The sequence below is a fragment of the Scaptodrosophila lebanonensis genome, unplaced genomic scaffold, assembly GCF_003285725.1.
Source record: "Scaptodrosophila lebanonensis strain 11010-0011.00,11010-0021.00 unplaced genomic scaffold, SlebRS2 tig00001415-arrow-pilon, whole genome shotgun sequence".
Classification (NCBI taxonomy): Eukaryota; Metazoa; Arthropoda; class Insecta; order Diptera; family Drosophilidae; genus Scaptodrosophila; species Scaptodrosophila lebanonensis.
Genome location: NW_022060742.1, coordinates 10,439,848 through 10,463,238, shown reverse-complemented (window position 1 = coordinate 10,463,238; position 23,391 = coordinate 10,439,848). Strand labels below are relative to the sequence as shown.

Below are 23,391 nucleotides of genomic sequence, written 5' to 3'. Positions count from 1 at the left end.
TCTTCATACAAAGTGCTAAATTGTAATAGATAATTATAATAATAATTTTAAAGTAACTTCAAATTATGAAAATCTCAAAATAATTATCCAATTTGATTCTGCTCTATATTTAAAACCAATTGAATGCTTGCATATCGAATTTCAATGTAAGCAGTTGCTGGAAATAAGATAAATAACCGGTTCAATATTATATTCAATATAATAAGCTAAGCGCCAGCTAATAAATCCTTTTATCATAATCAAAGGAACCCTTATTTCTTATATAAGATATTTGGACTGCTGCAGAGTTGACAAACCTGCGTAAAATTATAAAAAGTGTTGAAAAGTATTTCAAAATGCTTTTTTCTTTTCTAACAATAAGAATAGGCTGAGTGTGTTCAAGAACACTTGAAGAAGGATCGAATTCGTAGTAGATTGTTGCCTCATACGACCCTTCCTGTAACACGAATCTTTTCAGTTTGATGCACAGACTGTAAAGAAATATTTCCAAGCTATTTCGTATTGACGAGTCTATGAAACCAAAAAAGTAAGCACTTAATTAAAAAGACTTAAATATAAGATACACGATAAATTTCTTTGAACACATCTGTGATCTGCCTAATGGTTTAGTTCCATTTTGCCAAACCGTGAGTGTTACCCTCGTATGAGAATTATGCGTGTATAGGTAGATGAATATATTAAGCAACGACAAGTGTATATAGTATTTATTAGGCTGCATGGAAGATTCAGGGAAAGGAGCGGGAATGAGCAAAAAGTAATTGACAGCAGGTTGATGGGCGAAACGAGCGATGCGAGGAGTTCAACAATTTCTAGCTGTTGTTTATGAATGAGTTTGCCATAATTTTGCAGGCAGCGCAATTGTCGAGCTGAAAATGTGCAAATATGCGCAAATGAACAGTTAAATCCAACCATATGTGTGCACATACATCGTTGTGTGTTTAAATTAATGTTAAGATTTAAGGAGGAACAACTTTCTGATTGCAAGTCCCCCCGCCACACGCGGCGTATGCGTAACTTGAATTTACTTAACAAAGTCAATAGAGTGGTTGCTCGCCTGACTGCACACACACATCCATAACTATGCACACACTCACATATATTTATACATATATGTATTTAACATACGTTCTCTTCAAATGATGGCAGGTTAGAGCATATAAAAAACGTGTTGGAAATGTCGAACGAATCTGCTACACATTTTTTTTTTTCTTCACAGCTTTAAAACGATTCGAGGTAGCCAAGTGCCTTAGCTTATGAGGGGGCTCGAGTGAAGGGAAGTGGAGTGGAGTGGGGCAAGAGTAAGGGCTTATGCGCATACTTGGCAACATTTATGGTAAGCAGTACGAGCATACCCGGCAACTATTTCACTTCACTCGGCCTGGCATAAAATGTGTCATGTCATGTGCTTCAAAAATATAAAACATAATGTCGAAGAAGTGAGGAAACGTGCGCACTTACCAGAAGGACTACCCACCACAGTCCCCCCTCCTTCCTCTTCCCTTAGACATTGAACTTGAGTTTAAAGTGAAGGCGGGCGCGGGGGCTCAGATGAAGTGCCGCTTTTTTCCCATTCAGCGTTACTTTTGTGTGCCAACTGCCTCAGCCGTTGTTGTGTATAAGGAAAAGGACGAGGATGAGGAAGCGTTGGCTTGATTTGATTTGCCGTGAGGCGCGGTGCGGTGCGGTGTTGCTGATGGAGGCGGCTTTAATAAACAAATTGCAGATAGAGCTGTTGGTAGGTAGGTAGGTTGGTAGTGGCTGTTGACAATGCCGTCGACGGCTGTTGACGGCAACGCGACTTGTGATTTCCTGCGGAATGTAAAGCAGATAACAAAAATTAAAATGTAAAGCTGTCGGCTGTGATAAATGGCAGTTGAATAGCAGGAAGCGATAATGAAAAAATTTGGATTGAGAGAAGTATTTAAGTTCATACACACATGTGAGCATATATGTACTTAATAATGTTTGGCGTTTAGTTAATAAAAAAATGTAAATGTAAAGATACATAAAAATGGTAATCAATTGAGAAATAAATAATTTTAGAAATGGATTAATTAATTAATAAATAAATGTATACTTCTATTTAAAGAATTTCATATCAAGGGACTTCGCAAAACATAACTAGAGATGATAAATAAATAAATAAATAAATTTGGGTTTATGTGTGCGTTTTGTGTGTGTGTGTGTATGTTTATTTTAAAATCTAATTGCCGTGTGTTTCTTTTCGAAGGTGTGCATGCGTATAATGGGAATAAAAACACTTTATACAATAATAGTAAATCTATTAGTTTCATATTATTACAATTTGATTTTTTCTTTGAATAATATGAGTATTTACAATTGGTCAAAAGAGCCATTTTTCATGTAAATGTTTATATTTCTTATTGATTGACAAAAATTACAAACGAAAAAGACCTGAGAAATCGAGGTCAACAAGAAACCGGCAATTGGGCCATAGTTTGCCGAACTGTAAACAAAGCTTCCCTCACCAGGTCTGTGTTTCTCCATTTACAATTTTCCCCCGTCGGCGCAGAGACTATTACAGACAAATATTTATTTATTTGTATCCGTTTTAAATTTTTGTGTTTAGGTTCCAGACATGTCTTTTTTTTGGTTAGGTCTAATAACGTCTCTGGGTGCTGTAAATTAAGGCATAGAAGGTTGGCGGAAAAATACAATTCGCCTGTCGAGACGGATTATTGTATTATTGTAATTTGTACAGATCTGTTTGTCAAGAAATAAATAAAATTAAATAAATAAAATTTCGAAAATGTTTAATTATTTATTATTATTTGCTTTGTTTATGTTAAGTGGAGTGGAAAGATAACGCCATATATTTCATTCTCATCAAATCGTTTAAGCATAAGTACAAGCTAATAAAGCTCTCGAATAAATCAAACACATTTTCAACCAATGTAATGTTTTTTGATAATACCAGAATTGTTGTAAATTGTTTAAGTACATTTATTTTATTATATTCGAGGTAGAAATAAGAATAGTCGTATACATGCAACTGACTGCGAAACAAGAAAATTTACAAACTGCACTCATTTATTAAACTGTAAATGTTTGGTTGGAATCAAAAATTACTCTCAAGTCACACTCACTGCCACCCACACAGCTTGAGCATTCCACTCAACTCAATTGGCGATGTTTTCCCTTTAATGGGAAAACAACTCGGAGACTGCATCGTAAAGAGCCGACAGCAGTATCGCCAGCACTTGACGTTGTCGGCTGTCGCGACACGAGCGCCAGTGGCTTATCAGAGGCTAACCTGTTGTTAGCACGATGCTGGCGTCTGCGGCGGCGGCGGCGCCGACGCCTCTGCTGGCAGAGCGTCAACGCTAGCGCCACACATGGCGTATGACAAATGACACGAAGGCAGCACGAGCAATGCCGCTGCTTCTGCCACTGCCACTGCCACTGCCTTGGCCGCTGCCTGGGCCGCTGCCACGGACGATGTTGGGCATTTGGCATCAGTTGCTTGTGTTTCTTCGTTGACGTTGGACGCATGACGCGGCAAAGTGGCGAACAAACACTCTCCCGCTCCCTTATTCTCTTAGAAGAAGAGGGCCACGGACACAGAAAAGAAAGACAACTGCTCGTCATATAATTTTGATAAACAACCATAAAAACGACAGCACTCAGTGCGTTCGATATTCACAAAACACTGTGCGTGATTCGTGTTCGCATATTCGCGTGCGGTGTTGCGTATACGCCGCGTTGTGTTTGGCCGTCTTTTGTTTGTCGCCCCATGCTTTGTTTTCATTGTCAGCAGCAGCAGCTGAAGAAGGAGAAGCAGAAGCAGAAGCAGAAGACGAAGTAAAAGCGGTAAAATCGGTAGGACGGCTGGTTGTGGCGCGGCATTGTCCTTACCGCCAAGTGCCGGAACGTGCTCGAGTGTGTGCACCGTGCCGTGTGTTTCTTTTCGAAGGTGTGCATGCGTATACGTTTGTGTGTTGTGTGTGTGCGCTTAGGTGTGTGTTGCTGCTCCGGTGGTTGCTGCGTGCGGCTGCTTGCCAAAAAGAAAACTTTCTACCTTTTCTCGCTTTTGTCTATTGCACAACAATAATATTTAACTGTTTGCTGCTGCTGGCGTGCGTGTATGAGTGAGCGTTTCTCACTCTTAGACCTGAAAACTTGGAGTGCCACCTGCCTAAGAACTTGCCAAGAAGATAACAAATAACAACAAAACGGAAAATTGAATCCATTGCCGGGACGAATGCAACCAAAGGTGGGTAATAAAAATGAAATTGGTAATAAAAACAAAGGCATATTATAAATATATTTCATCAATAAGTTCATGAGTTCGACAGACCCTTAAGTCGAGTCGGGCCTGACCTGTTATACACCTGAAGAAATTTGTTTAATTTAAGCAACAACAAAAAACATCACAATTTTAACTCGAGTGTAAAAATTGCGTTGGGTAATTCTGTTTGTTTTTGGTCTTTTCTCACTACGTGCGTTTGCTTTTCGGCTTAATCCTCAATTGAAGTCCTCAATTCGATGAGTATAGCATACAAAATAGGCCAAAACAAATTTAATTCCAGGCAAAATCTTAGCCATAAGAAAAAGTTTTATTTGATTTGCTTTTAGCGTTCAAGCGCCCAAAATACTTTGTTGCCTTTTATTTTTGGCAACAAAACAAATGAGTTTGGGGGGAAAAAAAATATATATATATATGTATAAGTATACAAAAGCTGAAAGCAGCAGAGTCCAAGAAATCATGCTTATTTTTATTAATATAGTCGACACGCTCGAGCACAGGCTGTCAGTGATTTTTCTTCGGTCTAGGACTGTCCGATTTGGCCCCCTTGCCTTGACCGTGACTGTTCTTTAATTAAAAATGCAAATACTCAATTTTAATGACACACTCGCTGGCCCGTAAAAGTCGCAACTCATTGCCTATAATGTTGATGCTGTTACAGGTGGGGCGTGTGGGAAAAATTTAACTTCAGCCACGACCTTGGCAATTTGTGACCGTAGCTCAATTTGTAGCTGTTGCCCTGCTAGCAGTCTGTCAGGCTGTCAATCGGTTGGTCGGTCTGGTCGGGCAAAGCTATCTATTGATTTTAATTGCTCTAATCTGACATTGACGCTGTCATCAATTCCCGATTTGATAATTTATCAATGCGGCCATAGAATAGAGCAGAATGGCAGAGAACAAGTAGAAAAAGCGAAAGCACACTCACACACACACAAGCACAAATGCCAATAATTGTGTTTCATTTTATACGAATGATAATGCAATGACAGTTGCTAGAAACAACATTTATTGACAATTGTTTACATATGCACAATCTCACAACTTTTCCATGACGCATTACGGATTAAAAGATAAATTATGATCTATTCTACCTTAATTAAGCACGAGCAAAAAGAGATTGAGTTGGACGGCAATCCAGCAAGACGAGATGTAATTAATGAGAACCTGTGAGAAAGTTAACAGCTTGCGACTAGTAATAAAGTAGGATTTGCTGAACTGCAGCTCTCAACTCATTAATTTCAGTCGGCGATTCCTGTTAAGCCAGCACAAAATTAAATATATGCCACAGCACGTTTCTAATTTTTGTAAATGTAAAGTCTACGAGTCGGTAAATAAATGCTGCTCATAAAGAAGAGATACAAATTATAGCAGTGGGTAGTCAAAAATTTATGAAAAAATTTATCTTCTTATATAGTAAGTTTGTAACTCAAGGGCATATAGTCTTCAGATGGCGGCAATCGTTGAAATGGCATTAGAAGCTGAAATTTAAATCTTTTCATTAATAATATTGTACTTCTTCTATAAAAATGCTAATATCGAAAAGCAATGTTAGTTAGAGTTTCATCTTCAAATCGAAAATATCAATTCAGCATTTAATGTAACGAGATATACTTATATTTATTTTAGATAATATCAACAGTTGGCGAGACCGTTCCTATTCGATACGTATATTAACCTTAACATCTGAAACAAATGTTCTTAGAATAACGCTACGCTTGGAATTCAGGGAGAGATATAGCCATGTCTGTCTGTCCGTTTGTCCGTCTGTCGGTCTATATAACCTCTCAGATCTAAGAAAGTATAATAACCAAACATGGTATCCAGATTAATCTATGTCCTAGAAGGGATGAATCAAAAAAATAAAACAAACTTGCAAAACAACTTGTGCAAAATATGATGTCTCTAGCTCTTATAGTCTCTGAGATCCAGGTGTTTATATGGACAGACATACAGTCAGACGTACAGACAGACAGACATACATAGATCGACTCGTCTTGTCTTCACCTCCTGCAATCCTAATACATATACTATTCTTCATTTCATGTACAGAAATTTAAATAAGAAATATATAGAACTATTTCTATCAAAATACATTTATTAACAACTGTTTACAGCAATTTACATCAATCCGACTACTTTTCTATGGCATACAGACTATAAGATGAATGATTATTCACAATGTTTCGGCAATGTCTTTATTTTTGCAACTAATATTGGCAATCTCTCCTTCACATTGTCTCTAATGCAGTCCGGTCTTAATTCTCTTATTTTCTCCAAATACTGAGGTATGTCGAGCACTGACCGGCGTCCCAATTGATATTTGTAGGGAGCGCCAGCACATTTACCAACAGCTTTCAATTCCGACCGTGCTAGGTTAAACTCAAGAATGAAATGGGGAATACAGCCAGTAAGATCCACCCCTTCAGGTATATCCTGATCTATGCTCTGCTCACCAGACTGTGAAATAAAAATGTTATCACTATATGCACCATATGCCGATTAAATTGAACATACGACAAAGCAGAGCCAAAATAGCAGAATTAAAGCCCGAAGTATGTCCATAGCAGTCGCTGAATATTCGACCAACAAGTACAACTAATATTTGTTAAACAGATGAAAAATTGCCGCCTTGTATAGAAAATGAATTTGTCAGGGTGGGGCCCTACATATATTTAAGGTAATTAAGCAAGAACAAAACTAATTCCATTATTCCATTGTTTTTCTTCAGTGGTATGCGTTTTATTGCAAAAAACCATTTCTAGATTTAAAGTATTAAAGCTTTCAGTACAATTTAAGTTTCTCTCCATTAAATAATGCTCGACAACGAATTAAAAAATAGAATAGGAAATAAATATTCGCATCTCAAATAAATACATTTAAAAGTATCTAGTTAGAAATGCTCTTTCTTATCTTAAGCTTGCGGTTGAAAGTATTTTGTGTTGCTGCAATGAGTTTTATTACCCATGAACCAAGATGAAATAAATAAAACATAATACTACTGTGTGAGCAGCACAGTTGTTGATTTTATTTGTGAATTGAATGCAACAAGAATTTTTGTTTTATTTTCCGTTTCCAAATAGACAAATTTGACTTAAAGTTTTTTTTTTCGGCAGGAAAAAGCAGAGAACAGAAAAAATACGATAATACGTGTCAAACTGCAAAATCTGTAATCCAAAATGTATGTCCTACCGACTAACAAGAATTTAATAATATACAATTTTACCCATTTGTGGGTGGAGATATGACATTTGCAATGTTTGTTTGTTTTCTTTTAGATTTTCAGCATACGGACTTCGAATGTGAATTTGCATTGATTTATGGTTCGATATCTGTACTGAAAAAGAAGTAAGCGTGGACTCGATGTCCGGGACAACAATTTTTGATTAATCGAAGCAAGTTGAATAATTGTGAAATGTGTAAATCAAATACATATAATTGAAATGCATGGCTCTGCAGTAATTCGTTTACAAATAAATAAATAAAAAATAATTTAAAATCATAATTTACAAGACTACAAGTATTAATATTCAACTAATGTTTAGCTAGTATGTTTAGCCACTATGTTTAGATAGTAAAATTAATAATAAACCTTAGCTGGCAGGCCATTCCAAGTCAAGTCAAGGCTAAAGTAGTCCAAGTTTCAAGTCTGTCATCGATTTAAAACATTTTTTCGCAAAAGCTTCTCTTCAATTTGCATATCAGTTTTAGTCTGAATTGGTAATGGCTGCTGCTAGAATGAAGTGCTTGGGCCACTAAAGCCAGCAATGTCAACGTCAAGGTAAGCCTGAAAGGACCGCGAAAAGTGACGATTGTGGTGAGCTTTCTCGCCAGTGCGAAAAGTGCAATGTCGCACGTTGTCACTGTCATCGTCACTGTCAGTGTCAGTGTCACCGAAACGATCGACCGTATAGATCGACAGTGAATTGACATTGACGGAAAAGGAGAAAGCAGTAGCCGATAAGACTGTCTGCCCTGCCTGCCCCAAACCCTCCGGGGAAACAAACCCATACACTGCCTCTCTCTCGCACACATCGCCTGATATCTGGCAGTCATTTGCATTTAAATCGACTGCGGACGATGCTGCATTTCAGTGGCAACTTTGCGGCACATATCCACTTCCCAATGTCTATATTGTGACTTATACACTGAAGTACAGTGAAAATGGCATAAATTTAACTTGACTAAGATGTCCTTTCCAACAAAATGTTTATTATTTGCATATAATTAAACTGTTACCCAGAAGCCCATCTACTCGATCAAATGAATTTGATAATATTTAAATGTCTAACAAAATTTCTATATAAAAATGTTTTCTATAACCACAAAGTTTATTAAAAGGATTACTGGTAACTATGCGCATTCGTTTATGACTAGTCGAAAAGTCTAATAGAAAAACCTCCACAAACAAAATAAATTACATTTGAAAATTGGTTACAATTGGTACACCAAACTAGAGTTCTCATTATTGATAAATGAGGCAAGTCTTCAAAGCCTGTAAATGATTAGTCTTTCGAATTCAAAAGTCAGTAAGCCCCGTTTTAAATTTTGCTAAAACATTGTTAATATGTGTTTATGCCCTTATTGAATATTCTACATTAAAAAAAAACATACTATAAGTTTGAAAAATCCACTCTCCCAACCATTGTTGCATATCAATAAATGAAAGGTCAGGGCCATGGGCGAAGGATTATGTCTCACTAGAATTTTTAAATAAATCTTTTTATAAAGCAAGAATAATTGTTTAAATTCTTTAAAAGTCTCTAATTTCTCTTATATTTTTGCTAAAGCTAAATCGAAAAGTCTATTGATTTGAAAAATTTTGAAAAAAATTTTATTCACATTAGAAATTGCTCGCGTTTATTGCTTAAGTAAAATAAAAGAGTATAGTATACTTCCGATTGTTAAAAAAGACACACATTTTTTTAAATTTGTTCTTGTAGAGTCAATTCTTTTCAAAAACAGTGCAATTTTTTGAAGAATTCCGAATCTATCTATAAGTGAACTTTAACGCTGTAAAAGATATACAATAAATGCAAAATTAATGACCCCAAGTTAATCTTCGAATGCGATGTAGATTTATAAAGAACCTTTTAAAGTACTTTTAAGGTCAGAATAAGAATATTTTATTTGCTGTATAGAATGAGACTTTTATTGTCAATCTTTGCAGTAAATATTGCATCTATAATTCCCGCTGCTCTTGCCTCTTATTTGTTGCTAAGTTGTGCATAAATTATGCATGATGCTGTACAAGTAGAAGCAGGTGAGCAGAGCAAAGCTCTCGCATACTACGTACAATGTAGTTGGGTGGCAGCTGCTCCAATTTATTTGATTTTGCACAGTCACAAGTCACAGGTGACATTTTTACGGCCAATCTGCGTGCTTCTGCACTTGTCGAGAGCGAATCAAGCAGCTGTGGCACGGCAATAAAACGTTTGGCTCCACTTTTCTTGTAGCTGGTTCTTGTTGTTGTTCGTGTCGTTGGGTGGCAACATCTTTTGACAGTCAGTCATACGATTGCCAATTTACATGGCCATAAAGCGACAAACACACACACATTCGTACTCGAACAAACAGACAAACTCACATACTCATATAAATCTTTGTGAGTGCTTGCTTACATATGCTGCGATAGAAACAGGATTTATAAATTTCTCTAGAGAGAAGCTCACACACACATACAAACACAGATGCTCAGCTCACAAGGCAACCAGCACAGCAATATTGAGAACGGTGTTGGTATGTATGGTTTATCTGTATGTATGTGTAATGCGTTATCAATTTGTTTGTACGCAGAGGTCGATTCGTACTAGTATATACGAGTATTGCCCCCCAGCCGGCCCCTCCCCCCTGTAGGGAGGAAGATAAGTTAGCCTGCCTGCCTTTTGCTTTGTTCAATAATTCATGCACCGCCACAGCCCCATCATGGCATTGGGGCCAGCTGAAAGAACATTGGAGTGATTCAAGCGTGGCCCTAGCCCTTTCAAAATTTAATTACTTTTCAATTAAACGAAAAACCGACTGCACACCATATACTTTCATTGGCAGTCCCAAAAAAGCCACAAGGCCCCCCGCATGCAACGCTTTTTGCATACTCTTTGTTGCTGTTTCCTGTAAACTGCACAAGTTCAACGTTCCACAATGGTCATGAAATCAAATGTAGGTGGGCAAAAAAAAAGTTAGCAAATCAATAAACTTACAAAATCGCATATTATTTCTCCCAGACGTTATTTCTTAATAGATTATTAAAGTTTATCAATCAATGTATTACCATTGGTACTTTAAGTGACATAAGTTTATAAAATTGATCGAAGTATAGATGTGAAAATGTGCTCAAGACAAATATTTACTTTTCGAAACAGTTTTCGGGGCCTGGATCATTGAGCTATGGGAGTTTGTTTCTGAGTAGGCACTCGTTGTCTCCTTAAATTTAATCACTTTTTAATAAAAGTTGACGATTTAAAAATAAAATAGCAGCTTACACGCATTAGTTCTTACGCAATCGAGTACTCTGCTGAATCCACAATATTAACGTACACATAAATGCATATTATATAGTTTTATGTTTTATAAAGCAGCTTAATAAAACACCAATTATAATTGAAATATAGACAGGTATTGTCAAATATAAAAATGAATGAAAAAGTATTATTAGCATGCATTTTATCAATGGTTCTTTAAGTAAAAAAATGCAGTCCTGGAAAATGCAATAGTATTATTAATTGTTCATTTCAGAATACATTGGTTTCTGCACAAAAAAAGTTTCGCTTGATTGTGAAACATAAAAGTTATGTTCGGCGATATATTCCATTTATTCATATTTTCGGTTTTTATCGTCGTCATTATGCATTTTTCATCTACCTTATGAATATAATAGTCTACAATTTTCTTAAATACGATAATGATTTCATTAAACAAGAAATTAATTCGTGATTATGACCCAGGAACACAAATAAAGTAATAATTGCGGATGTTTTATTTCTAGGTATTTTAAAAAGTTATCCATTGTCAACCCCAAAAAGTAGGCAACAACAAAATAATATTGAATGCGTTACCATCATCTCTATCCTCACTTATCTTTGTTGCGGCCACACCGCGGTTCAAATATCATTAAAATGCAAAAATTGATGAGCGTGGCGGCTGCGGCAGAATCCGTGGTGGTGGCGGCACCAGCGGTGGCTGTTGTCTGGGCAGCCAAGTGCGACGAGAGCGCGAACGCGAACGCGAATGGGCATGTGGGTGGTGGGCGGTGGGCGGTTTTTGGCCGCCCATTTAGCGTGAAGTGAACATTTAATTAATGTTGTTTGTTGGCTACGCGCGCCGCTTGCTGACGTTGATTAAAATGCCATTTATAACATTTTGCCTGCATTTAAGTCAAGCATAAGTTGGATGCTCATTAATTTGCACAGACATTGAGGTCGTTCTTGGGGTCGATGGCGGAAAACATGGGGCAAGAGGGAGACGAGTGCTTGTACGCACGTTTTCAGATGCCAAAATTTATATTAACTTGTTCAGCTTTAAGGGTTGAGGGACTTTTGCTTATCTGACAAGCAGCTATAGTGTGATTATAAATAAGTTAATTGCAGGCTAAAGTGTGCCAGAAATAAAGCTAAGGTCGAGCCCGCAGAAAAGCAATTACAGTCGCTTGGAAATTGCCATTCTTAGATTGTAAGATAACGTTACAGCTCTTTTGTGTATTTGTACATAAAGCATTATGAAAATCCTAGCAAATAAATACAAGTGAAAATGACCTACATTTGAGTATTTTTATGAGCCACTCTCAATCTCTATGTTTAGGCGGATGTGAAAACACACTGCTCAGCAGTTAAGGTGACTACAAAATACTCTGTGAAGTCGAGAAGTAGAACGCCAGCAAATTGCATACGAACAGTTTTTCAAACCTTACGTAGCCGAAGAACTTATCTGAGAGAGTAGGGTATCCAAAGTACTGGAACTTGAAGGCCATTCAATTAAAATAATAATCATACTTGTAGTTCTAGTTAAAGCATTTAATTTGGAAAAAATAATTGGAAACCCTTTCTGTTGAATATTATTGTTTGTCAAAACAAAAGCTTTACGATATATTAACATTTACATACGTGCGTATAAGAAAGTGTTGATTAAATGGAGCTTCAGATGCAGTTATGCAAAGTAAATATTAGATTTCTTGAGAATTAAGTAAAAATATTAATTTAAATAATAAAGCATTTTGTCTTGGTGTTTAATATTCAGAAATTTCTGTTCAATATAACAAAAAAAGCTATTTCTAGCAATCAGAATTTATGTATTTATATCAAATAATTTATGGTTAAAGTATAAGGTATTTATAAAATATATACATAACTTACGATGATGTTCGTGCATTTTAGTCAGAAATAGGCACGTATCATTTATTTTCTTAAACTAAAATTGAATTTTTGATATACATTTAAATTCGCTCTTTAGTTAAAGTATAACAACAACTGCGCGGTCACAAGCATGACATCGCAGTAACAATAAGATCACATACCTACCATTTCAAACGAGATGCCTAAAATGTGCGACAGCTTAAGATTAGGAAAAGTAATGTTGCACACTAGAAATCACAGGCCGTATACTTATCTTACACACGAAGGTCCAAGGAGATTCTCGAACCCATGCAAAATCAAGCACGCACTCAAAAACAGACGCACGACCACTTTTAAAGTTGTCACACAGATTTGCCGGAACATTGAAAACATTCCAGACTGCCAGAAAGAAACCGACCGAGAAGTGAAGAGAGAGAGAGGGAGAGAGTGAGAGTGAGAGAAAGGAGTGGAAAGGACCATTTCTGTAGCTTTCACTATCGTTTTGCCAAGTGAAGACATTTGCAATGTGCGCTGCGCTGCTTGCTTTTGATAAAGCGAATCAGGCACGCAAAAGGACAGCAGCAGCAGGACACAGAACACAGTGATAAGGCACTGAAAGCGAAAAGGTTGCGAGCAGGCAAAAGTACAACAAACCCTTCGCACTTGGCCGGGCCAAAAGGCAAACACACGCCAAGCACTTTCAGATGTGATAGCCATGGACATGGACATGGACATGGATATGGAAATGGAAATTGAGGGCATCGTGTGTTTGTCTCACACAGAGCTACACAATTTATGAAGCCATTGTCTTGTGCTCAGACACAAAGCTTTGCACTGTTAGTGTAAATGTGAGAGTCTCTCTTTGAGTGTATGTGTGTGTGTGTGTGTGCTATATAGTTGCAGCAGTCCGTTACTGCTGCTGCTGCTGCACTAAATGGGGGCTATTAATAATGGTCGGTGGCCTCACAGAGGGGGTCACATAAATGCAGAAGTGCGCCGCGAAGTATGCTACAAAAAACATCTCAGACGCCTCCATTAAGTCAATAAATATATACAGCTAGGAAAAATATAACGGGCACTACTTAAAGTCGCGTCTAGGCGGCGGCGTCAATGCATCGTCAATGTCTGCCACAATTTGCGCAATCGAATTCATTGATTTTCATGCAGCAATGTGTACGGCAACGAGGGAGGAGTACGGCTTGGATTGCTTTTTTAGGGGCCTGAGTGCTAGGGTGCTTGGCATGTCGTGTTGCGATTGGAACTTTCAGCTGTATTAATATTGGTTTTGCCGCGCTGTGACGCACAGTGGCTCTTGGGGACACTTATCTTTGAATAAATAATTTCAGAGCTATTTAAAAATGTAAAAAGCATATAATGGCGAACTTTTTATTTATCGATTTAATGGAAAGTTTCACAATTGAACATTTTCTGAACTAAAATTGCTCAAAAATATTATTCATGCCATTTTTTTTTTAGTGTCAATCATGCTACAACTTTCGATTGTTGCACTTTTATTTAATGTGTTCATCTACAATAGGGAAGTATTTTTATAGCATCAAACGCAACTATGAGTTGAAATTACAATTTGCATTAAAGTTGTGCACAGATTTATTTCAAATTGAAGAGAATATAAAAACAAACATTCATTTCATATTTTTTTTTTAGAAATAATAACGAAATATTTGTTTTCTCTTTTAAAATGCTAGCTCAAACAGACGAATAATATCAACTAAGATGATGAAAGTTTTATAAATTCAATGCAAACATTTAAACAAATGTTTTTTATTTTATAATTATCTGTAATGATCAGTTCTTTTTTGAAGCCCGTTATTCCTTACCTAATTTTGGTTTGATTTTTTTAAAGAAGGGCAAGATATCTATAGTATAAACAAAAACACTGTAGCAATTCTCTTTCAAAAATGTGGAGAACGATCCACTGTGCGCCGGATGTTGCGCTTGGCAAGGGTTTCGCAAATAAAACGGCATCAAAAGGCTAAAAGGGACAATTTTTGTAGCCAGTTTTTGTGCCTCTATCGGACTGATTGCCGAATGAAATTTTTGGCAGGCAGCCTTCAACTTGAAACAAAAGGATGAACAATGTTGCTGATGTTATTGAACGGTTTCAGGTTAAATGCCTAAAACAAGTCAACAAACAAAAAAGGACAGGCAGCATTAGGATTTTGGCAAGCGGTCAACCACTCGACCATGTCTGCCGACAGCTGCCCCAACTTGTAAAATCAAAATGGCTTAAACGACACTCTCAAACATCAGACAAGTTGAGGGCACAACTGAAAAATTGAATTGCGACTACTACAAAAACATACGCCGAGGTTAGCAACCTAGACATCCGAATGGACAAACAAATAGAGAAAGCGTGCTGACTGTATTCAGTTAGTCTGTCAGTCAGTCATTCAGTCAGTCATCCAGGCAGTCATCCATGCAGTCAGTCAGTTGGTTGGCAAATTGTACGCACGCCTCCTGCCCAGCTGGCGTTTACTTGAAAGTTCAGCGGTGGCACAATGTCCTTGAATGCTTTTTGTTTTTATTCCTCAGTTTTGTTTCATTTTAGCCTACGTTTTGGGTTATTACTTTTGGCGAGGTCATGACAACTCGCTGACAGCGATGACACAGAACGCAACATTTGCTGACAGTTTAAAAGAACTTAAGGAAAATTATTCAAAATTTTCCACACGAATATCCGTAACGCTCCCAGCCAGTGGCAGAGACAGTAGCTTGAATCAGAGTGCCTCTGTATGTGTGGGTGTGGTTTCAATCTGAATTTAATTTCAGCAACTTGCGGTCGCACAACTGAGACTGTCGGCAACTTGGCTTGCCTTGAATTAGCAGCTTAAGCCGTCTCGCTTACACAGCTTAAATGCCAAGGTGTCGTTAAGTGGGTTGAGACGGTTCAGGGTTGTCAGCTTAGCTATATTTAGCTATTTTCCTAAACCGATTAGCATCACAAATAAAGCATTTCTAAAGCAACGGTATCAGAATTATTTAATAGAAAGGCTCATATCTTTGATTTCAAATAGGAATGAATTCAATAGTTTTATGACACATGCTTTGTACAATAATTTGAGTTAAGTAATTGCAATGTAATGTATCGAAGTAAAGGAAACTGCAATTGTGATCTGTTACATTGATGTCACATCAATATGTATCAATGGGAGTTGGCAAATGTTGGCAATGTCTATAACTATCAGAGGCTGTCTGGCAAATCCTAAGTAGTTTTGGAAAAAAGTTATATTCCATATACCTCGTTAAGTTGTGGAATCAACAAAGTATGTAAAGTAATCTAGACCGCAAATTAAAATTCTTGGCATTATGCCAATACTTGCATTTTCAAATCTGTAGGCCGTTCTTAAGTACTGTATTTACTGTATTTATTTGAAAATAATTTGTTATTTGTTAATTTGGTAATATACTATGTGCCTAATTGGAAATCACTATGAAATTTCTAATTTGGAATTGACACCGGTAATTCGGTATTTCCGGTATTTAATATAAAAAACATTTATTTGCCGATGGGGATATTTGGAACTACTTGTATGTATTTAAAATTAGGTATAAAATACTTGTTTCTCTTTATTTGATCAGTTATGTGATCACTATTTATCATTAATCTCTCCTTAATTGTGATATCGTTTTGTTAAAAAAAACCTGTCAGTAGGTTGTCCCACTAGCATTATAGGAATTGAAATTAAATGCGCTACATTAATTAATTAAATTCAATACAAATCAATAATTTTTGTTAACTGATTAAAACTGTTATAGAATTGCTTAGAAAAACATTGTTTGGAATACATAAAAAAAATGAAATCGGATTCTTTTAAAATTTCTGGCTTTAAAGAAGAACTAATAAGCATCTTTGAAACTAATGTGGGAAAATCATTAGAGCATTTAACCCTTACTTGCTCTTTCTTGTCTATAGCTTTACGACGTCTGTTAAATATAAATATAAATTATAGTATTATTTAAAAAAAGAACTTTATATGAATCGTAAACCTTATCTAAAGTAAAGCTATAGTGTGTAGAAAGGAAACATTTAAAGGCATACGCTTTCGCTTTACAAAAGATACAAAACGTATATTTTGAATGCAATACTTCGGGCATTGTTCTCTTCTACCTATTAAGCAGAATAAGTTTGTATTACTTGTGCTATTGGCCAATATAAATTATCATATAACATGGCTTAATTGTCTTGATAGGACATTTATTATAATTTATATCCGTGCATACGAGTATATATTACTGCGAGTCTTTAGCATAACGAATTTTAGCAACGATTACACGAAATAATAAATTAAATTACACGTAGTCCTTGATTCTGTGCAGAAAAGTTGATTAATGCTTCTGCATAAATGGCTTAAAGGATTGGAATAGTAGATGAAAATACTACAAATATACAGTTTGCATAAACAAATTAAATAAACAATTGTTATGTGTTGTTCTTCAGTTCGTAGCTGTATTTTGTTTTCCTGCCATCGACCATGATTTCCTCTTTTTACTTTCACAGCATTTCTCTGTTGAGTTTGATATTTGAAGCATTTCCGAACGATTCGAGTGCAAAGCAAACGGCAAACCCGGCTTCCTAAAAGCCCATTGTGACAAGTTTTGAGGTACGGCCTGTCCGGCCCCTGGCCTGGCACGCCTCGTTGAATGTTGGCCAAAAGTGGCCATTTAATTTGTATAGCATTCGTTCGGTGCTCGGCCGGCAGTTTAAGCGCCGTTAGCAAACATTTTAATTTTTGAATGGACCGCAAAGAAGAAACCGTATCCTGGCCATAAGCGCCAAAGCTATGGCCAGAGCCTGTCGCTTCTCAACTGCCACAGCATCCGCCTTGTCTTGTTTACATTTTTTTACTGCCATTCTGTTTACTTACTTATGCTGTCGAAATACTGAGTGGTTTGGGTAGATGAGGAAAGGGACGATGCTGGGTCGGTGTCATTCAGTACTTTGGCATGCCCTAGGCCGTAAATTCATGTTAAAACAATCTTATTAATGGCTATAAGGGCGAACACACGCACTCATACACGCACCCACATCCGGGCTCAGTGAAATTGTGTTAATAATGCTTAACTGCGATTTTTATATACGATTTGGTTTTTTTGTAGCTGCCGTTTTTTCGGTGTTTTGGTTTTGATTTTTTTTTAGATAAAATATTGCTATTCAGCTTTCCTGTTGCTTTAACCGTCTTTCTCACTCTCTCGCTCTCACTGCGTGCCAATTCTAGCCATTTAGTTTGATTTCTGTTGTTATCTTAACGAGTATGTGGCCATACATTCGCTTATCGGAAGTAATGGGCTTAGCACAACGCCTGACAGTTGGCACGACATTTATCAGCCCGATCCGAAGCCCTCTGCCCATCACATGTCAAAGTAATTCACTGCCCTGGTTTCACTATTTTCCCCCCTAAATTCCCGCTTCTTGTTATACTCTGTACATGAAATGTACAAGAGTATATTAGGTTTGCGGGAGCTGAAAAATGTAACAGGCAGAAGGAGGCGTGGCAGACCCCACAAAGTATATATATTCTTGATCAGCATGACGAGACGAGTCGATCTAGCCCTGTCTGTCTGTCTGTCCGTCTGTCCGTCTGTCCGTCTGTCCGTCTGTCCGTCCGTATGAACACCTGGATCTCAGAGACTATAAGAGATAGAGACACCAAATTTTGCACGAAGATGCGTTATGTGTGTATTCTATACGAGTTTGTTTTATTTTTTTGATTTTCCCCCCCACTTCCCCCCTATGGGGGTTTTCCCGATTTTCCATTCGTATAATCGCCTATATCTCGGAGACTATAAGACCTAGGAACACCAAATTTTAGTCCCAGATGCCTTATGTGAATACGCAGAAAATGTATATTTTGGAATTCCCCTCCCTCCCCCCTCTACCCCGCAAATCGTAACTCCCGTAATTCTTGGAATTTCGAACTAAAATTTTGGAAATACCCCCAGTTAGTTATTATATGTCCGTATGCCAAATTTCATTATGATAGACCGATTTAACAAGAAGTTATAGCCATAAATATATTTGCTGATGCAGCGCTGCTGCAGCGCTGCTCAAGCGCTGCCCGCGGCTGTTGTTGATGTTGCTGTTTGGTTGACTGCGAAAATGCTTACACAGACACGAATTGATGCGCATAGGCATACATACACTCACACAGACGCAATTGCTATGTAAATGTGCAATTATACACCCTTTACGTGAGTTCGAATACCGAGAGAGGTAAAATCGATCAAATTTTTTTTTTTATTTTCTTAATTTTTTTTATTTTCTATAATTATTGTAAACATATGTACAGAGTATTTCAAAGTCGGGACACCCGACTTTAGCTTTTTTACTTGTTTTTTGCATATGTTTGGGACTGACAGCAAGTTTGTTTAGCTTGCGGTTGGCCATTGATATTATCTGAAAATGCGAACAATTTCCGTCTTCCCTCCAACTGTTCCCAGTGTAAATATTTTCCTTCGATTGTATCTCGGATAAGTATTATGGCCAATTGCACGTGACAGAATCAGAATGCACTGAAATTCGAGGGCATATTAAGTGGGAGGCGTAATGATCAGCTATATGCGGGTTTGGGGATCTACCCACACACTCACACCAATCCGTAGCTGGCAGCACGCCAAATGGCCATGCCTCAGCGATTTTGTTTCGCTAGAGTACATTGGGGGCTTATCTGGAAATACATTTCTATTTCTAATTCGTTGTTATGCCATAAATCAGCGCATAAATATATAGTGTACATATATTCGCCACTGATCGCAAACTATGTTGTTTGTGCGCAAACAGTCCACACTCGCAGGCATACACTCGCAGAAAAAGCAGCGAGATAAGCCTTTTTTGGTAACTTTTTTTTTTAATTTAAAACTTTAATTATACTGTTATTATTTATAATAACTTAAATTAAACTTAAAGAAAAACTAGGAGTTTAGTCTTATTTAATTATTTATTTCAATTAATTATTAATTATTTATACTTTATATAAATCTATTGTATTTTGATAACAGAAATGCATTACAAGTTTGGCAATACACAGCTTACAAGTAGAAGGAAATACACGGCTGTTTCATAAATAAATGGAATGTAAAGGAAAAGTTTTAAGAAGATATAATGTAGAGAAAGAATTTAATTCATTTCTATCTCATGCCCTGCAAAAAGGAGTTTAATAAAAACAATAAAATAGTTTTTCTTTTTTATGTCAAAGTTTTCACCAGTTTTTTGTGCATAAAAGGAATTTTGCTAAGATATCATATTTAAACGAATTATTGTTTCTAGCTTTGTAAAATATCCGATAAGATAAGATTATGAATGAGACTAACATTATGTTTAATAATTAACCATTATTATTAATTATGTTTAATAATTAACTCCTAGGCATAGCTTTAAAGTCATTTGAGAACATTTTCTCTGATTAAATATATATGTATTGTTTGTGTATATTTTAATCGAGAACCATTAAGTCTTTGGGATAGTTCAGGAGCAGTACTCGAGCTCTCGAAGAATTTGACACAATACTTTCATTTGAATGGCCCCAGTTAAACCAATATGAAAGCCAAACTAGATTTTACTCTGGAGGAAGGTGCTGTTTCAACAAGATAATGCACCAGTTCACGTTCTCGTTATCAATGAGTTAAAGCAAATGGCTAGGTGGTAACCGATTTTCCTACAACAAAGTGGTGGAGTTTGTGGTTGACAACTCATTTGAGGTGCTCGACTTTTCTCATTATAAACAAAGTAATGAAGCTATCGAATATCGCTGGAAAAGTTTGTGTTCATCTGTTCTATCCTATTAACTACAATCTTTGTACTTTTATTAGTATTTTACATATTTTTCTTCTTTTATTCGTACAACCCAAGTAAAGAACTAATCAGGTCAAATGGCATGATATTTAAAATTGAGAAAAATTATCATTACATAATGGTTTATAAGTATAAAACAGTTTAGCTGTAAAAGTTGTGTAAATTGAATTTTATAGTAAGAAATGTTTCTCACACTTTTTCCATCGCAACCCTTCGAGTTCATTTATCTTAGCTATAACATTGAATGGCGTATTACACATATGCTATATGTATTCGAATGACTATATTTAAAAAGTTTTCAAAGAGAATACTTGACGTCGCGTCGTCAATCGACCATGTGCGAAAACAATTTTAAGTGGCTGCCAGCAATAATTCTAACAATTTCGATTTATTAAATGATTTTCCGTTTCCATAAGTTGTAAAATAAAAATCAATGTGCACAGCATTGACACTGAACATATGCTTCGATTTGAAGCCACAACATCAATAAACAAGCGATTGAGTGCCGGCTGCCAACTTTGGCAGACAGACTGATGAGTAATCTCTTGATGTTCCACTTCGATGTTAATGCTGATGTGCGCTGCCGCCGATCCGGCTGCGTGCCAAGAAATGAGGGGGAAAAGTTTGCAAGAGTTGTGTTGGAAAAACTTTGTAATTGATTATCGTGGAAGTAGCCATGCTACTGCAATTAACACAAATGCAAATGACTGGCATGGGGCGGGTCGTCAAAGAAGGCCTGTAAATGGGCGTTGGTCAGCGGACCAGCTGGCAGCTGGAGCAGTGGGCGCATCATTAGGGAAAGTTATGTGTAAATTAATGGGTTTAGTTTTCGCCGTCGGTTAACGAAAGTGCTTTCAGGAGACGGTTAGTAGCTGATTATCTTTAAGAGTTACATACATAATTTTGTTGCGGCTCAAACAAGCCGTAGGCTCGTTTCCTATTGAGTCATTAATTGATTGCAGAGGCATTTGGTTGATGTATGTTAGGAATATGGAAATAATACCACACTATAAATATCAACTGGGTGCCGAGACAAATGGGTATCTTTGAATTGATAGCTTCAAAACCGCCCCAATATGATGTGCAATGCTTCTGTATCGCCTTTGGAATGAAGAATTAACTTTTATGGCTCGAAAATGATTTAAAATTTGATCAGCGGATCAGCGGAAGTAACGCTTCAGTTTTAATAAATATACATATTTGTAAAAATAGTTTCAGAGGATTCTTTTGAAAATACAAGAAAAATTTATTGATTCAAGAGAGATTTAAGAAATATATATAGGGGATTATGAAATTTATGACAAGCTTTTGTAATTTGAAAATAGTTAAGAAGCGTTTATAAGAGTAGATATCTGCATTTTAATTAAAACGTATTAGAAAATACTATACAATTAAAATAAATGTAATGTTAATATGAAAATAAAATATATGTAAAATGTTTGCAAATTTATGAAATTATTTGGATTTCATATATAAAATTTAAGAAAATGTTTTTTGAAGTATTTTCAAGTATTCAGAACCACTCTATAAATATCTTCAGTACTAACAACATACTAGTAGACTCAGCAACTTAAAGAATTTGTCGACTTGTTTAAAAAGTTGTATAAGCTCGGTTTAAACTACATTAAACAAGATAGAACGCTACAGTCGAGCAAGCCCGACAGTAAAATAGCCTGTACTCTCCACAAAAAGGAAAAAATTAAAAAAAAAAAAAATTTTTTTAAAATTAAATTATTAAAAAAATGAATGAATTAATTAATTAAAATAATTAATTAAATTAAATTAGAATACATGTTTATGTTCAGTTTAAACAGCATACATTTACATCACGTACCTATGCGTGTTTATATGCGTGTATGTATGCAGCACAAAGTTAAACCAAAGCAGCAACAACAACAACAGCTGCGGGCAGCGCTGCCGACAGAGGCAGCGCATGAGCAGCGATTTTACTTATGGCTATAACTTTCTTCAGAATTGACCTATCATGATGAAATTTGGCACACGGACACATTAGTACTAACTGGATGTACCTACCAAAATTGATTTCAAAATTCCGAGAATTACGGAAGTTATAAGAAAAAATACGAATTGCGGGGGAGTGGGGGGGTGTATCAGAAAAAATAAACAAACTCGTTCTGCCTAGGGCTTATAGGAACCTTGATACCAATTTTGGTTATCCTAGCTCTTGTACTTACTGAGATCCTTGCGCTCATACAGACAGACGGACAGACGGACAGACGGTCAGACGGACAGACGGACAGACGGACAGACGGACAGACGGACATGGCTATATCGACTCGTCTTCTCATCCTGATCAAGAATATATATACTTTGTGGGGTCTGCCACGCCTCCTTCTGTGTGTTACATACATGCGCACAAAACTAGTATAGCCTTTCACCCTTTGGGTACAGGCTATAAAAATGTAAGGCAAAGAATTTAACCTACGAAATATAATGAAAAAAAAAGGATACTTTCCATATACTTATAACACAATCAATCATTGAATTCAGAGCAATCCTAAATTTTTAAGCACGCCCTCAATCACCAACTAGTCATTAATTTCGTGCCGTGCACTGAAGACTAATGCGTTGGTTTTTTTTCTTGCAAACTTTTTGGCGCCCTACCTATTCGTTAAAGTAGCTTAAAGTTTCATGGTCTTGGACATGATGTCATGGCTGATATTGGTCTGGTACATAAGCCATCTTATGAGCACATTAATGCCAGCACCAACACCTACAAGACATGTCTGTGCAGACGGCGGACCGATGTCTCGACTGGTCGTGGCTTGTGTTGTTACAAAGAACAGAAATCCCATTAAATTGAGCGTCAGCTGCTGCTGTGCCCGCCCCTCAGCTCGCCACCATCTTGTTTCATGGCACGCCCTAAGATAAATCGCTCTTAAAAAAAGTGACAAATGCATCAAAATTAAAATTACGAGGTGGCATCGCATGGCCCGAACGACGGGCAGGTTGAGAATAAAGTATAAAGA

General features: G+C 36.7%; 2 protein-coding genes across 2 annotated transcripts in view; one reads left to right on the top strand and one right to left on the bottom strand.

Annotated features, from left to right (window-relative positions):
- Nucleotides 1-4,084: 4,084 nt before the first annotated feature.
- LOC115632490 (neuropeptide Y receptor type 6) overlaps nucleotides 4,085-23,391 on the top strand; it is a 48,526-nt gene continuing 29,219 nt past the window's right edge. The window contains exon 1 of the mRNA XM_030529667.1: nucleotides 4,085-4,234. The gene's annotated coding sequence lies outside the window, so the exon portion shown is untranslated. The remainder of the gene's footprint in view (nucleotides 4,235-23,391) is intronic.
- Nucleotides 6,343-6,862, bottom strand: LOC115632491. The gene is made up of 2 exons (XM_030529668.1): nucleotides 6,782-6,862; nucleotides 6,343-6,724 (listed from the first exon to the last, which is right to left on the bottom strand). Exons 1-2 carry the CDS (start codon nucleotides 6,827-6,829, stop codon nucleotides 6,437-6,439), a joined length of 336 nt encoding a protein of 111 aa, XP_030385528.1. The 5' UTR covers nucleotides 6,830-6,862; the 3' UTR covers nucleotides 6,343-6,436.